The 18520-nt window shown below is 38.5% G+C and overlaps 1 protein-coding gene across 1 annotated transcript; it reads left to right on the forward strand.

Moving 5' to 3' along the window:
- The first annotated feature begins 5027 nt into the window (after positions 1-5027).
- emx2 (empty spiracles homeobox 2) lies at positions 5028-11300 on the forward strand. The gene is made up of 3 exons (XM_068052982.1): positions 5028-5833; positions 7070-7254; positions 9517-11300. Exons 1-3 carry the CDS (start codon positions 5446-5448, stop codon positions 9682-9684), a joined length of 741 nt encoding a protein of 246 aa, XP_067909083.1. The 5' UTR covers positions 5028-5445; the 3' UTR covers positions 9685-11300.
- The last annotated feature ends 7220 nt before the right edge of the window (positions 11301-18520 follow it).

Raw genomic sequence — 18520 nt, forward strand, 5'->3', positions numbered from 1 at the left:
CTTATATATTGGAAAAGATTCGCCCGCTTTGCTCTTAAGATTGCATTGGTTTTTTTTTACCGATTTTGTGTGACTCTCTATTGAAGATACAGGATCTTTTAAATCAAGTACATTTTCATTTTCCACTAACAGATTTATTATGCAAAAAGGTAGTCGGATTGGTACAGACGCATATTTAAACTGTTAACTATAATCGTGCTTAAAGGACCAACAAGACGACATAATCGCTTTAACTCGATTTGCATTCGAATAATCACCATCAGCATAACACATTTCATTTACTGTTTCCACAGTTTTTAATCTCTGTTTTCATCAGAATTTTAAAATTAAAATGACCAATAGGTGACATTATATGCTAACGGATTTGGAAAGTAAACCATTAGGGTTTTGACCATCCTAATTATTCAAAAATATCCCCAATACCCGTTAGTGCTTCGAGATTATAACAGTAGATTCATCTCGTCCTTATTTGATAGTAGGACCAAAAGTCAGTGGAAGGCGTCATTGATGTGTCACCTACATAAACAAAAATGGACGAGTGTCGGTAATACGAGCCAATATGAGAGTGAAAATTATGTGTCCAACCAACAGGGAGTTAAAATTGTACATCTTGCGAAAAGGATTATTTGTATTTTATGCTTATGATTGAAGTAATCCAATATTTTAAAACTCGTTTGGTTTATTGCTGTCTATCTTATAGGTGACAAATTGGCTGAGAATGTGGTAGGTGGGGATATATGCATCTAACCATAGAGATGTGTCCATCACTCTGTGTGTGTGTGTGTGTGTGTGTGTTACACATCTGACTTTACATACTAGTATACAAATATTTTAATTGGGTGTACAAGATTGAATTAAGACTGAATGTTTCCAGTTTACATAGGATGGCTTAATTGTGAACTATTGAATGAGTTACATTGAAATTATATAAAATGAATATATCATTAAGCTGAATTAGCTGATTTAATGTAGCTGACATTTTGAAGTGTCTGAGTGATTTAACATTAGATGTGGCTGGGGGTTCTCACGTACAAGACAACTCCTATTTATGACTAAAGCTCTAATTTTATTCAAGGACACGTCACAAACCCATAAAGTATGGCACATGTTGCATTTTGAAAGGGTTATAGTTTGGTTGCATGAATTAAACATGCACAGATTGGGGAGCAACGACTCCTGAGCGTTTTTCGCTGCGCACTAAAATCCATTTGTCATTATTTCGTGCTTATATAGCTCATTTAGTGGTACTTTTCAGCATCTAATTGTACCCCTATAGCCACTAATTTGTGTTCTATTAAAGTAAACTTTTTATCCTTTTTTAACCTGGTTGAGGCCTAACTGTAGACAGATATTCGGGGAAATATTTTAACTGGAGCAAGAACAATATCAGCAAAACTCATTTGTCCCATGGTGGAAAAAAAGATTGATTTGCTTAACGATTACTTTTTCAGTAGTTCCAAGCTGATGGCAATTTGAAGGAATTAAGAACATAAAATACTACCGGCGCCTTCAAATAAAGTTGCACTAGTGATTTATGAGAACAACAATCAAATTCTTGACGGAGGTCACTATGAATACCTATTAACTGACTTCTCTGACTATTATTTTTGAATAATGTCGGTAATATCTCCACATAACTATTGAGGTTGCACAATCGCTTTGGAGGACTTTATAAACCTACTGTTCAAAAATAAGCTGCTTAGCATAGGGACTTCTCCTCAAACCTCAGAACGCATACAGTTTTTATTAGATGATGAAAGTTGACCTGAGAGATTGAGTATAGCAATAGAGAGTAGCGCAGTTGATACGTTATTTTATAAATACTCGGGTTAGTTCACCTTAACTATAGCAGAATTCAATGTGAAATTCAATATGCAGCGAAGAAGGTGATGGTGAGGTGGGGGGATAGAGAGAATGAATTACAGGAGAATAAATAATCACAGTTGTTCGCCCTATTATCTGTCATTCTGTGTTTTCAAATTCATAGCAGTGATTCATAACATGTGTGATTTGACATGGTTCTCCATAACGTTTCTAAGAGACCCCTTTAGATGCAGTATTCATACTTCATGGGGCCATTGAAATAAATATACAAAGAAGCACCAGCTAGAAAGGATATCTTAAATAATATTTACACACAATTTGAGAATAAATAGTATTTTGGTCACTTTGGTTTAACAAAAATGCAAACAAATATAGTTAGATACTGACAATGTTAATATTCATTTGAAATAAAACCTCCCTTCTCTGAATGCACCACAAACTTTACTCGAGAAATCTTTCTTTTTAAAATGGTTGACTTTAAGATAGTTATGGATTTAAAAGAATATTAAATCATGCCAAAATGTATATGGTCACTTTGAAGTCAAAAACAGACAAACCTTCAAACCGTATGGTTAAACGTGTTATTTTTTTCTTAATTATGCTTTGAAAATTTATGTTTGTCTGAATTAGTACAAGTTTAAGAAGTAAAGGGTTCTGTTTTGCTTTTTTTTTAAAATGGAACTACAGGTACGCCAGCATATCATAATTACCATTCAGTAACTTCTGAGAGACCGAAAGAGCAATTAATATACTCGTCCATTGAAATCTTTAAAGAAATTCATCACTTAATTTCATAGAAAGTTACAGTATAAGCGAGAAGTGTTAGATCTGTAATTATGAAATAGATTTGTGCTGCAAGTGTTTAAAAGTAGTTCGCATCGTTTTTATTCCTAGTTTTGCCAAAATCTGGTGACTTGAATATATGAACGTTCCCCTGTACTGTAGAAAGCGCAACTTGAATAAACTACAAACCCACTTCGTTTAATTATGCTGATGATTATTGATAGAATTGCTGGTTGGTAATGGCCATTTAAATTACATTTTTATTACATGTAAATGCAAAACATAGTTGTAAATTGCATTAGAGCGCGGGCTGTATTTTCTTTTGGGTTTGAATTATTCTCAGTTTCTATTCCTGATGCTGGTACTTAAATGAAGTGTAACACCATCCAGGTGATGGTTAAAGGAGTGTTCACACAAATAGCTTTTGCAGTACCGAAAAGCATAGCCTGTCATTTGTTTCTGAATATATATCTCAACCAATTTGCATTATTTTCAGAATATATTACACGATGCACTAATTAGGAAGGAAATTAATTTCCATGCTGTTAATATTGTACTTCAATTCTAACCACGGCTGAGGTCAATGAGAATACATGAATAATTCAAAGTAATCTCTGTGACCCGTATTAGGTACTTTGTTTGGGATGAAATAAAACATAATTTCCCTAGCGCTCAAGTCTCACCAAACTATAAAGCTGGAGCTGTTTATTTTGACAATGACAACTTCACTGTGGGATTAGTATGGAACTAGATGGGTTCATAGTACCCTAGAACTTCAAGCCAAACTCCACCGCAGGTCTAGAACGTTCTTTGATGTGTCGACCCGGTCACTCTTCCTAAACATTAAGTAATAACTGAAGTTCTGACCCTTAAAATAAGAGAAATATTTTCTGACTGAGATGGAATTGAAAGATAAGATTAGCCAAGTCACTGCCTGAAATAATATTTAACCATTTAACAGTGCATTTCATTGTGACAATGTTAAAAAGGCCCATTCATACAGATTGGGCATCGTACCCGGAGACAGGATTTTAAACATTTTATAGGCGTCGTGGTGATTTTGATATTTGCCCAACATTCAGGAAAAAAGTATTTATTTCGTATTATGTATTTCCAGTTCTTTGTTGACATGAAACAACATGCTAAAACATTTGAAGTTCCAAAGGTTCACGGCTTTGCACAGAGCCATTATTGAATTTATTATGATAGCCAATATCAATAACGAGATGGAAATAATCTTCTTGACGTCACTGTTATTGCGATAATAATACATAAGAATAAAACAGCGCGACATTTAAAACTAAAGAGATTTAATTGCCGCTGTTTGAGAAACGGCACGAGCTGTTGTGTTATCGCAATAATTAAAAATGAGCGACAGCGGGATACAGTAAAAGGCGCAATCGGACACTTCCCCTTTTTAAACTGCTGTCTGCCACAGTACAGAATCACATGCTACCCAGAGGAGCAGAACACTGCAGCAGTGCGAAGCGATTTACATTCATAGACCAATAAAAAATTGCATACATGGACAAATTCTAGTTCATATAATTCAGTATTTCCCATGACATCTGATAGGAAAACATGAGTGACTGAACGTCCGATTGGTCGGAAAGCGTGTATGCAGTGCTTTACAGGGCTGATCATATGGAGGAGCTTTCATGCACCTCCAAAAGTCAACCTCCTCATATATAGTAGGAAGAAAAAAAAAATAAAGTGACTGATGAATAAGATATTTAATTCTCAGCCCTTAATGAATATGGGAAATACCTGTTTACGGGGTTCGCTGGAGTGGAATGCAATTAAGTGAGTGAGAGCAATAGACGCAGATTTTTTTTTTGTTTACTTAATACAGCCCGAATTATTAACATCCAGCAAAGAGAAGGGAGCGTTAAAACACCCAGGAACCACACAGACTGCGCAGAGTCGATATAATTATCTAATGGCATAATTCCCCTACCTGACCAATAGCAATGTAGAGGATTCAGTCCGAATAAGGTCCCTGGACACGAGGCGGCAACCAAAACAAGGAGCGATCCCGAACTACCGGAGACTGCGCGCTCTTCGCTTGATGGAGATTTAGATTTTGTTGTTTTAGGAATCATTTCTAAACCCACCTTCTCATCCCGGGTTACTGTTATATATTACACGATGCGGTGAAAATGTAAAGAGCGTTACGGCGTGAGCTGGAGGAAATTCAAGGGACAGATTGAAATCCATGCCTGCACCTTTCCCTCCGTAAAATGTTTATGGTTTCTACATTTAAAAAGGCTGTTTACTTGTAGGAACCTTTGTCAGATGGTATTGGGGGTTTGCTGTCGATGCGGAATAGCCAAGAAGTTTATGCTAGATATTTGAGTTATGAATCGTAAACGAGGTTTGGGGGGTGGGGGGGGGGGGGGAGCGAGGTGGAGGAGGAGGGGGGGTGGCGATGCTGGTGCTTTGATCCATTCCGTATGAATGGAGTCCGTCTCTCCGGGTTTAAAGAGCAATTGGCGCACTTAAAAGTCTTCCCTCAACCTCAAGGCGAGTAATAGCGACCAATCATCAAGCCATTACAGGGCTTCAGTGGAAGCTGTTTATGTGATATCAGCACTAATTAGCTCATGAACTAACAAGTCGTTTGCACAACTTTTCAGCCGTGTGATAAAGTGACCGCATAGATGGATTGTCTCGGGACTATGTGGACACATCGCTACTAAAGTGTTCCCGGACCAACTTTTAATGTACTCTCTCTTCAATCTCAGCAGTAATACTTTTTTTTTTGGGGGGGGGGGGAGTATTTCACAACCGCCCATTTTTTTCCCTCTCCTGCACTGAGGATATACTGACTGGCAAACCATGTTCCAGCCAACACCTAAACGGTGTTTCACCATTGAATCTCTGGTAGCTAAGGATAGCCCACTGCCTACTTCGAGATCAGAGGAACCTATAAGGCCAGCCGCCCTCAGCTATGCAAACTCTAGCTCAGTGAATCCATTCCTGAACGGCTTTCATACCAGTGGCAGGGCTATCTACTCCAACCCGGATCTGGTGTTCGCTGACGCGGTCTCTCACCAAACCAACACGGCAGTACCGGTTCACCCAGTCCCTCCACATGCTTTAGCAGCTCACCCTCTGCAGTCTTCTCATTCACCACATCCTTTATTTGCATCGCAACAAAGAGACCCTTCGAGTTTCTATCCATGGCTAATACACAGGTACAGATATCTGGGACACAGGTTTCAAGGTACGTCCATGTTTAAATGCACTGCTTTTTTTTTCAATGTTCTCTCTAATTTCTCCTGTTCGTTTTCGAGTAATTTCCTGCTCGTCACTATTACACTTAACGCGCCGTGACACATCTATATTTACGGTTTGTTCGCATCGATCGCCCTCAACTTCTCACCTACTTAAGTAACGAGCGAAAGTTTAATGCAGTAGTTTGTTGACGGGCCTGTTTTGGCGGAGCGCTGCCCGAAATCGGGGAGCGCTGTTTGTGCTTGCCGATCCTTCAAAGCGGGTGCGGGGCAAACAGCGAGACGGTTACAGGAGCGGGAGCTCAGGCATGAACCGAGCGATCCCACTACCACCCGCACTAGAATTCGGCTTCAGGGGGGAATTCGTACCGACTCAAGAAGCACACTTGGAGCCGGTATTTTTTTTCTCGTTCCTGGGTCAGTTACTGAATACAAAGGGGCTGGGCCCCTAAGATCTGGTTTGCGCCGTGCTTAATTCGGGAAAATATCCGAATTCCGTAACACAGGCTTTCGCCGTTCTTGCACTTTTTCTCTGAAACTGCCTGCATGTGGAAGTGAATTTTTTTTTTGTAAAACGTTGTCAATTTATTCTGTTAACGTGGGTTGAGACGTGTGGGGGTATAGAAGCTGAACGTTCCGAGATTTTTGTACTTTTTCGCATTGAACATTTTTTTAATCAAACGAACTACGTTTGAGAGTAAACTAATTATTTTCAATCATCTATAGTGGACTGGGTGCATTTTACCCTTCATAAAATGGTCAAATTGGTATTGTTATTAACAAGTACAGTTTCTGAAACGACGCTTGTTCCCTGCTGTTGAGTTTAACTGTAACGGCCCCAAGAGCTTCGGGTCTGTAAAACAGAACCAGTAGCTTGGATTGCCTATATTCGTTCTGAGGTGACAGGCAATGGTGTATATTACATGTTCTATATGTTGATTTTAATGCAATTAAGCGATATCCTATTAAACGAATTATGTGCGATTAAATCGATATTAAATGCTTGCTAAGATCTTAAGAAGTTCGCGCTGGAAATCCCCGCGCTCGAAAGTTTTCACTGCAGTTCATATGAATTTAAATAACTTGAATATAAATCGTTTTCTGGCAACTGAAAATTAATTTTAAAAGCCCCCTACGCGCATTAACAGTAAATTATGGGATTTGGTCCTGTTACAAGCTCGATCTGAATTTTTTTTTTTTCTGTTGCTTTCTTGTGTGATTCTCAGGCAATGAGACGAGCCCGGAGAGCTTTTTATTGCACAATGCACTGGCCAGGAAACCCAAACGCATCAGAACGGCATTCTCCCCGTCTCAGCTTCTGAGACTGGAACACGCCTTCGAGAAAAATCACTATGTGGTGGGAGCCGAACGGAAACAACTGGCCCACAGTCTCAGTTTAACAGAAACTCAGGTGAGAAAGCGTTCTTCTTAAAACAATTCGCTTCCCTGCCCTTGTGGTTGTTTTTCTTAGCAATGCGTGTGGTTTTTTTAAAAATCGTTCTTATTGCAAACTAACTGAGCCTGTTGCAGCTGAACCTAAATGGAAACAAAATCGGGTTCAAATCCCTTTTTGTAGCATTCGCTTTTAATGTATTGTGCCAGTGAATCCTCGACGCATTTTGATGCTTTTGTAACGGATTGTTTTTAATTACGATTAGAGGTTGCATTTTAAAAAATATTGCGGCTATATTAAGTAAGATTTATTCATCAAGTAAATGTATACGTACCCAGTCAATTATAGCAGCGTTCTATATTTCTTTTCTGATTTTAAATTGTCTTTATATGCACATTAAAGACGGATCAAAATAATGAGGTGGAATTATGCAATTTTACACGGCATTAATCACATACAATTAACGCTCAGTGATAATAGGTGACAATTTAAAGTTGAACTGTGCGATTCATCTGGCCGAAACCCGCGCTGTAACCCATTGTACTCCGCGAATATTAAGGGTTGTTTATTTTAGCCTTTGGGTTTGTTAGGTGTGAATGATGTTTGGGATTTTCAGTGTAGCCACTTAGGAGAAGGAGTCACTGAGAAGTACTGATGACATCTGACATACCATGTCCCATTGAATATTTGTATTAGCCCATTTCTGTCAGCAAGCTGGCAGTATTGGCGAAATCTTAATGACAATTGAAAAGTGGCGTGTGTACAGGTAAAAAGTGAAAGCGATTTGGGTAGGAAATAGCAGGCATGCAGGCTTACAGTCCTCAGAAGTCTGTGGACAAGCGTCGTTTTAAAGCTTTGTATTTTTCAAAATCGTCTCGGGCAAAACATTGAGGAGGAACAAATGAATCGCCTTCTTCATTTGCCTGTCGAACAAGGGAGCGGTCAGGCTTAATTTCCTAGTTAATGTGGTTTTTAAGGTGCCTTTGTGTGTTTGCGAATCGATGCTGGCTGGGTGCTTTTGTCTGGGTGTCGGGCTTGGCCTGAACAAACGGGATCCCTTTGGAAATCAGCAGCCTCCCCCTCAATTAGGGAAGAGAGAGACAGGTTCATTTTCATTCGGCGACTAACAGGGGAAGAAAACTTACAAGACAAATATCCGTTTGATATAAAAACCCACTCAGATGTCGGCATGCTGCTTTCCCATTTATCTGCAAACCGTATTTTCATTTAAAAAAAAATATACGCACAGCATTTATGTCACTTGTGCATTTACAACAGTATGTGCATTTGGTATCATTCTTTCCCGTAGATCGGTCACTGGCCATCGTTGTTTATAAGAGGTGCAAATAGATTTCGAATTTAAATTTAAATTTGGGGGAATTTCAGGTTTTGTAATGAACACCATACGAAGCAGTTTGAAAGCGGAAGCATCACTCTGGAAACTTGACATGTTTGTAAAGTTGTTGAATGCAGACACCAGCCCTTCTCTCTCTGTGACAAGTAGCACTTCCAAATATTCCAATCGAGTTATTCGCTTCAGAGAACGGGGAAATTAAAAATCAATTGGAAAACTATTTTCATTTTTATTTTTAAAAAAACGTAAATTTCGGTCTAGAAACTGTCCAACAATTGCTGACATGTGACGGCAAAAAAGACGATCCCCCCCCCCCCCCCCCCCCCCCAATTTTCTGTTAACTTAGAGCAAGGGTGGGAGGTCAGGAGAGAAAGTTCATAGTTCGAACGGAGGGGGATAAGCAAACGATTTCACTGGGAGAGTGTAGTACTTTTACCCTTTATATTTCAGGGTCTGTTCTGTTCAAAAATACAATGAATCTAACCATCTCCCTCCGACCTTCATGCATTGTCCTAATAAATACAACGGAATGTCTTGTACAGACTAATTACTGCAGCCACCATTTTAGTAATTTGCATAGAAATTATTTGCGCTTATATTTGCTTTCATTTAAATTACATTTCAAGACATATTTTACGCGCCACAAACGCTTTTTAAATCGATTCATGTGCAAAATAGGAAATATCCAGAGCAAATCGGCCCGGTGTAATGCCAAGTAAATCGGTAATAATAATAATGAATACATTTGTTTTCTTGTAAAGCAGCGCAAGTGTTTCAACGTTTAACTGATAAATCCCGAGAAAGTACATCAGCAGAACCCATTCAATAAAATGCATGAGATGTTAAAAGAAGATGGAAAAATCCAGGGCGGAGGTAAAAGTTTGCACACTACCATCGAATTCATTACAACTTTTGGTACTTTTCAGGTAAAAGTTTGGTTTCAGAACAGAAGGACGAAATTTAAACGACAGAAGTTGGAAGAGGAAGGGACAGACGCTCAGCAGAAGAAAAAGGGGACCCACCATGTCAATAGATGGAGGCTTGCGACCAAACAGGCGAGTCCTGAGGAGATTGATGTCACCTCGGACGATTAGGACTAAAAATTGGTGTCAAACTATAGTGTTACTTTCAAGCAGCAGAGTTGCTGATGTAGAAAAGGGGGAAAATAAACACTTCAACCAAATGCAATTCCTGTGACGAGGCAGCTGGGGTAAGAAGAGGTCCAAGTGGTGGCACTGCGCAGACCGTAAACTGTGCAAAGGCAGCAATCCATCAACTCCGGGCAAGATGATTGACAAGCGGACTTGTTCATATTGTATGCAGTTCGCTTTCACGCGTCCTTCCAATCCAATTCCGGACTTTTTGCACTTCCGAATTCAAATCTATATATATATAAAACTGAATGGAAAAACCAAAATCCACACCTGTTTCTGAAACTTGAATTGCATGTGAGCCGCTGGTGAAAAGATGGATTATTATTAAAACAAAAGGCGGGACTTATTTTTAAATTTTTTTCTTATTTGCTTTGAGAGAAGTTCTGTCAGCTGTGTGCTTCTTTATACAGAAAAAAATTGCTGTTAAAAAAACTGTTAAATAATACCGTCGACGTGATTGTGATACAGCTATATGAAGTAGAAGTGCTGCATTTTAGTGTTCTACAAAACCAATAAAAGTTAGACATCATGGGTTTTTTTAAACAAACGTTTTGACCACAATTTCGGTCCTTTATTTAAAATAAGAAAACTTAAAAAAAATATATAAAGAGTATTCCGGATATTCCTTCTGCATCAGTCTGAAGCGAAAACAATATTCCCGTGGCGTGACATTTGTTTGGCGTGCTTGCTCGCAAGTTGCCACGAAAAGAACTTATGAGTAAATGAAAGAGGCAGTAGCCATTCCTGGGCGGCTATGGTTCAACAACGCACTGAGCTTCTTAATACGTGTTTATAGCGACACTAAAGTGAAAGATGTTTCTGTAATGTCTTCTATCGAATGTAGATACTTGTGTTGAGTTTGTTGCAATTCTAACACATTATACTTCCAAGAAGTATGTCATTGTCATTTTTGTCAATAAAGATTTATCCATTTGCTGCTCAGAGTAACCAAGGCAGTGAGACATGTATGGATTAAAAAAAAAATCAAAATAACTAATCTCTATCCCATTTTTCTAAATCTTCGATTTCACCCGATTGACATTATTAACCCTTTGAAGGCTGGAAACTTTTTACACGTTGCAGCTGAACGCGAGCCTTCCCCTTCACCGCTTAACATCCACCAATGTGTAATCCCTAACATGTATTATATTGTTAAATATTATATTACGAGGTTGAAAAGGAAGACTGATGCTGAATAGCTATTTATCAATCTTGTTTATTTGTGTGTTTTTAAAAACTGGAATCGTGTTTTTTAATCGAAAAATACTTCCGTAATTAAATTATTAAATCATTACCTGCTTATTTTGGGGGGAGTCCAAATCTTTGTTGTTTGGCAATTTTATTTGTCATGTTATTATTTTTGTATATCATATATAAGGAAAGACAGTAAATGTACAGAAACAAAATTCATTTCGTTGGTGTTTGGCATGTGGCGAAACTTCACCTCGCAAAAACGATATAGATTTTTTTTATTATTTTAATTGAAATCGTAATTAAAACTGTAGCATTTGAACTGTTTGTAACCAACTCTTGACTACAAAACGGGTTTCTGAGCCAGGCAATGTTTTTCATGGTTCATTTACTTTTCATCCTGATAGACTGCATTAATCAGTTTTATTTCCATTGACAGAAACCTCGTCTGCTCTGTATAGCTACAAAGAGTCCTGAAATCTTTTGTGAAAGTGCAAATCAGTTTAAGCAATTATCATACCAGGAATATGAGGAAAGCGGAGGCAGCGCCACTGGTTCGTTTAATCTCTTAATCCGTGAATAGAGGGAATAGTTTGACATAACTCAGGACAATCTCACCAGTCGTCACACTGTGATACGGTGCAGTTACAAAGTACAGGAAAAATAAGCGCTTTGTTTTAACTCGTGTCTTTAAATTGCGCAATTAATTGCTGTGCACACGCGTCCTCGCAATGGGGAAACAAAGTTAGGAGAAACCGAGAGCAATGGGTACACAGGGGACAGAATAAAACGTACTAACAGTGAGGGCTGATGTATATGAAATAACATTTCTTTTTACATGATGGACAAGACGCCGAGTCTGCGGGTGATTGAAAGTTTATTTATTGGAATACATTTTTTTTCTGCTGCCCTTTTACCGTGTTCGGAGTCCATAGCAATCAGAGAAATATGCATTTGTATTTACGATTTGCTTTTTCATATTTTTCTCCACAATTTTCCATTTTGATTTTTTTGATGCAAAGTTTTAACCCGGTATTATAGCGTACTCTGTCGCTGGGATGTTGCTTTCTGGTTGGGGGCATTTGATTAACAATATGCAAGTGAACCTATAGTTCTTTATTATAAAGCTTTGCACTTAAGAACAGCATGGTCATTTTCCTAAATGGTTTCCCATCTGGATCAGGAAAAAAAAGAGCTTCGTCTTGTGCTATACATATACTTAGCAGGAAGAACTTAAAGCGTCCTGCGCAGTAACAGCAATAAATCTTTTGAGAATACCATTAGCTTTGAAAAACCTAAAAGCTTTATTACAAACCGAGCTTTGAAAATAGGGGATTAGGAGGCTGAAAAGGTTCCACAATACTTAGAAGAAAAGGTTTCATGCTAATGAGGTTAATGCCCTTTGTATCGCAGGACTACACAACTTCATTACTCACTATCTCAGCATACACCAAGCGGTGCTGAGGACCCGACTGCCGCTGAATACACATGAGCTTTCCCTGACCGGCTAAAGAAGGATTTTATACCAGGTCTGTTCAAACTAGATAATTATATCTTTTCAAGTCGGAATTAAGATAAATAACTGGAGGAAAGGCGGCTCGCCTTGATCCCTGGAACCAAATTCGGCGCACTTTTTCTAAGCATCAAACAGTGCCAGGACAGTTATCTCATTAGAAGTTCCTGTATCTTGTCCCGCTGATTTCATTTACTCATTTTAACAGAAAAAAGAAAAGCTGTGTATTAATTATGCTTTAAATTTAGTTTTTAATTTTTTAAAACCATTTTACATATAGGTTTCCTGAAAATTATATTCCCTTTAACGTATTCCAAGCTCTGAATTTCATCGCATACAGAAACTCACAATAATAAAAGCCCATAATTCTTAATCCCCAGTGGCACTGTTTATTGTGTTTCGCTGTGTTAAAATCATCTCCTATTGTGGAGACGTAGGATGAATATTGCCATTAAAATATCAAAGTGATCGGCCTGGTTGCGTTTGTTAATAGCGCGGGATTATCCTGAATGTTGATGATAGTTGTGGGGTGGGGGAACACAAGAACGGTTATGCACTACTTTTTGTGTGTATGAACTGCCGTGTAGTTGACAACACTCCTGTGTTAATACTGTACCTGGTCCCCAGAGTGTGACATTCTTCTTTGATCCAAGGGGTTCCTTCAGTGCGTAAATGCTGGTTTAACGATGGAGGCAAGTAGCTCCAGTTTGCTATAATTTACTTTAAGTGTATCACAGAGCACTTTAAATTGCCTGTATACACATGTAGATAAATTCTACTGTGTATCATGTCTAAATGGGCGAAATGCTGCACTAAGACCAAGGCTACAGGAATACTACTTATTGATAATTGACTTACATTTTGCCATATCGTATATATTGTTGGTGAAAATATAGGTGCCTGTACAGTCGCCGCTAAAAAGGGGAAGGTAAAGCGAGATGTTGCAACTCAAATTGTTTCTCATGCTCTTCCTGGTATACGTATATATCGATGGACATGTGCTGTTTATCTGGTGACGTCAAAATTTTAAAAGGGAAAATTTGATTTACGATTCAATTTTCAATTTCCTGACGCCCCCACTTCTCGTTTCCTTTGTAAATTTTATTCAAGCATCTCAAACTTAATTTATATCCGTACCGCACAGTAAAACTTTACGGAAATTAGCAACATGATTACAAACAAAGTAAACTCATTGTGAAACTTGCCTATGAAGAGTGCCTCATTAGAAAGTCATTTCCCTGATATACGGGCGTCAGTTTGATGCCCCTTCTGCCTTCAGTTAGAAACCCAAACCTTACTCCACACCATTGCCGGCTTTCCCTGTTGAATCCTCTGATCAGTATCACTGTTTAGGAACTACTTAGACCTCATATATCAATTGATTTACTTTAAGAAAACAAGTCCGCTGCGATTTGGAAGTGGGAGTTTTGAGAACCTAGTGACCCGAGCACTAACCCTAATCCGTGTGATACCTGGTCGTGGTGGGACAGTCGAAGAGTTAAAACATTTTAATGTCACGGTTTCAAGCAACAACAAAAAAGGCAATAAATCAATCTTCTCTCATTTAATCGATTGGCTGCAATTATCACAGCAATCCACCAGAGTGAGTCATTAAAATATCAGAAACATGACTGGAAAACATACCCATTTATTCTTTTCTTAACCTCACAAAAAAATTTTAAAAAGCATGAGTTCCAAATTTAGTAGCAATGTTGAATGTACAGAACTCAGTCTCAGCACTAGCCCTAAGCATTCTATAGGATACAATGTGCTTTGTAAATTGCTGATCTTATTACCACATTAATCTGTTTATTCCTGCCACCCATAATTTACTCACACCCGAAAAATAATTCCACAATCATTCTTGTTGTTTTCCCATTTTGCTGTAACTGATACACATTTTACATTTTCCGTCGTTCGTTTGATGTTAGTGTACGCTTGACTTCATATTACCACCCGTTCCTTTTAGTTGCAACACGCAATTGTACAACACACAGAACAGCACATCAAGCAATTTCTCAATGACGGCGTTGTTATTAGTTCAGTAACCCTGTTGCTGCACCTATTTAACTTACAGGACTCAGCCCAAATATCTCACAGCCCATCCACAACCCCTTTCCGCATCCTACATCCCTCTTCCACCAGCTAAAAAACAGAGCGAATCTTTCGTGCCCACTCTACAGCTATTATTTATACCAAGACATCTATTGCTCTTGATGGACCTGACGTCAGGAAAAATTTGATCCATCGAGTTTCACGAATTGCCTCTGAAACTGATCCTTGAAATGAGAGTACACGCTCTACACAATTCCCATGGCCTTGACATAAGGTACAGCGATAAATATACACCGCTAATGAGCAATTACCATATAATCACCTTCCAATTAGCTTGCATAATGATGAATTAAACATTGCAGCCTGCTGGATTATGTTTCCTTACTTTGTATATTATTTACGAAGGCTGGCCACAGAAAGCACAAAAATATCGAATTATATAGGGGCTTTTCTGATCGGAGTGTCATTATAAATTCAATTGTATGGTTTTTCATTTGGCAAATGACGTACTGGTTATCTGGAGCCATGTGTGTCTGCCTCTAAATTAATTGGAAGACATTGTCATGTTTTTCTTTCATAATAAAGCCTTTTTTTTCATAACACCGTAGACAATGGCTAATGAATATCTAAAATTTATTGTACGCATTGAATCAGAAAGCGGCATCCTTAAGTCATGTTTATATCGTATTTTGATATTTTTACATTAGTAGTTTCTACATTACAATTTTTATTTTAAAGATAGATTCAAATTTCGTCATTAGGCGAATTATGCAGCAAATTTTGTTTCTCAGCAAACATGTTGCTGATCCTAAAGTATGGCAATTGCACTTTAAGATTAAGAGGTTGGTGGTCTTTTTTTTTGCAGTGAAAACACCATTGTCTCTGGTACTCATGCCGTGTCTAAAACGAGAGAACGGTCATTTTGACATAAGCATTTTGATTTTAAAAAAATAGCCTTGTAGGGGTACGCATATCAGACAATAAGGGTATAATAAAGGACTAACTCTTGCATATGCTTATCTGCGTTGTGCATTGTTCTTTTCCTCTTTCATCAATTCAGGTTCAACGGGCATAATCAGACTGTGTCACAAGTTATATTGATGATCGAAAACGGTTGTGTATTTAAAGTTCCTACTGTCATTCTTAAAGTTTTTTTAATCAATGGTGCACAACACCTTCGGACATTTGAAATGTGAAACAGACAGGCACAGGATGGTCAGGGGCTTAATTATTAAAGAAGTTTCTGAAAGCTGCTCAATTAATGGCTGCAGAGAGCCATATTTTATAAAACCAGCCAACAGCCGGATACATGACAGAGCTCGTATAGATCTTACGGCGTAAAAATGGTTTGGGCAGTTGCTTAGGTTGTTTTAGCCAGCATTGCTGCAACTGACTACATGAGGCAGGTTAATGCAGGTTCCTGATGTCTGACTTCTTTAGGGCCATTCTTGCTCGCTGGGCACCGCACATTTGGAAGAAATGGACAAATGTAACTTTGTGATCTCAGCTTCCCCCAGATGTATAAGCTGTGAGGCCTGTGCATGTGTTTAGTTTTAGAGCATCATATTTTGTGCACTAGAGTTACATTTTATATAGCGAATTGAGACAGGTAGTTCGGGATCTGGTTATACCAATGATTTATGTATGGGCTGTCTCTCAGAAACATCTTTACACATAAATATTGTTGTATTGTGCATAGCTGAGCTTTTCTCCAGGTCTGATAGCATCGCTTCATTCTTGGCAACTAAAAAAAATCCCGATCGCAAAAGGAAAGTGATCATATTATCAATCAGAACGCATCGGACTAAAACGTTGTTGTTAAGTTGACAATTATCTTATCGGATATCTTAAATATCGCAACCGCAAGTAAAAATAGCGGACGTCTGACGGTGGTTCCGTTTGTCTGTAAGATTCTTGCGTGTGTATGGTGGGAGAGAGAGAAGTTGGAGTCATATATTTCAACTCGCATTATTTTTTAGCTATTAATCAACGGTATTAGGAAGAGTGAATCGTTCAAAACTATTGAAATGGGCACATAGTCCCCGCATAGCGTATTAATGTGGGTATGGCGCAAAACATATGGCATTTACTTGTCGCATAAACTCACAAACATCTTTGAACTAAATTCCTAAGACAGTATTTGTACACTATCCATAACTTAGTCGAGACCAGAACATTACTAGCTCACTATAAGGCAACATAGCACCTACAGTGTTAGTGTTTTTTGGACATTGAATGATGAATATTGACCGTTTTGGCACTATTTATATATTATTTTAGATAAAATAACTCCCTTATAATGAAATAGGCTACTAACGTTTTAAATAGTCGCTGTCTTTGATTTATTGGGTGATATATACATTAACTAAGCTTTGTAAATGCAGTATTTCCAAAACGTGTGTGTCCGTGTATCCATTTAATGCATTACACTGGAAGACGTGTGCCCATTACACTTTGAAGTCTTTACACGCAATCCCCTGTCTTTGAACCCGGAATCAAACGCGACGCGCATATTATAAAACTTTAAGTAGTAAATAGTTTTTCATCCTTTTCCATTCTCACCTGTCTACCTAAGCCCATCTTGCTGTATCGTACAAACAGAAAATTACAGGTGACTTAACATACTTGGGAATAGACTTGCTTTTCAACCCGTTCCGTATTCATTCGCCTTATAAATGGCCGAGAATAAAGAATATATTCCAGATATAACAAATTTCACTTTTATCTTTATCGTATTCCAGCCGTTCTCAATGAAAATGCTCACAATCTCACAGCTGTACTTTTTTGATTTAAAACTATGCATTATTTGCGTACCTTCTATACACCATTAAAAAGACTAGATTCTGCAATGCCACTGGGGTAAAATAAAAGTAATTGTTTTAGATCTCATTTTTGTATGCGTATGTGTCCGTATGTGCGTATACGTGTATGTTTGTGTATATGTAGGTGTGTGTGTGTATCCCTATGTATGCGTGTGTGTGAATGTGTATGTTGAAGGTACAGTCAGGATGTAGCCCAGGTTGTTCCATGATTTCACCTCAGTTTTGGAATGTGCCTTTCTGATATTCTACTCAGATTTTCAAACGGGTAACATTACCAAATGATCATAAATCCCAGTTATGCAAATAACCAGGTTATTGTACAAGGAGCTCCATTTTCTCTTTGCCAGGATTAACTTCTCCCATTTATAGTCGTATATTACACTCGCTAGCAAATCCCTGTGAACTTGCTTTCTGAGTGCCCCTGTGTTATTTTACGGGCTCCCTTAAAGATGAAAGCTGATTATGGCACATCACAGTCTTCTATTGTTTGTCGAAAACCTTTCTGAAAGTATCAGAACGATGCTCTGTTGATTGTATCTGGTCGCGAGGGCCGATTGCAATGTTCAAATTCAGCACATTCAACCAGATTGATGCTGCCTGTTTAAACAAATTGGTTGGGGGAAAAAACGCTAATGGCGGGTTTCTGTTCACTAAGTGAGAAATATTTGCAAACATTCAGACAGGGCGCTAAATATTTCACTTATCGCTGCGGTGCAATATACCAATCATTGGAGGAAAAAAGTTTGACCAAAGCAGAACTATATATACAATACCGGCGACACAAGCTCTTGAGGAGTGAGCAATTTGCGGCGGGAGGTGGGGAGGAAGGGGGGGGGGGGGGGGCGTGGGAGGTGCATAATCCGACGTCGAGTAGAGGGACCCGGAGTTACTGATTACCGGTGCTATGATTACAGAAAGTACATTCCAGTACTTGAAATACAGCACCAATGGCAACGGCTGTGGCTTTGGGTGCAGATTGTGGCAATTGTGCATTTCCGCTTACAAGTAAACACTCAGAAAGCTTTACCTGTGTTTTATTTTCACAATGTATTTCGCTTTTACAGAACAAAGTGATATTGCAATCGAGAAACCACTGCGGCTGCAAAGGTTACATAATTAACATGTAATTTTATTCCTTAGAAGTCTGAAGAAAGACCGTTCACACAAATCCCATGCAGTTTTACCCCGAGTTCTA

This window comes from Heterodontus francisci, chromosome 20, assembly GCF_036365525.1.
Source record: "Heterodontus francisci isolate sHetFra1 chromosome 20, sHetFra1.hap1, whole genome shotgun sequence".
NCBI lineage: Eukaryota > Metazoa > Chordata > Chondrichthyes > Heterodontiformes > Heterodontidae > Heterodontus > Heterodontus francisci.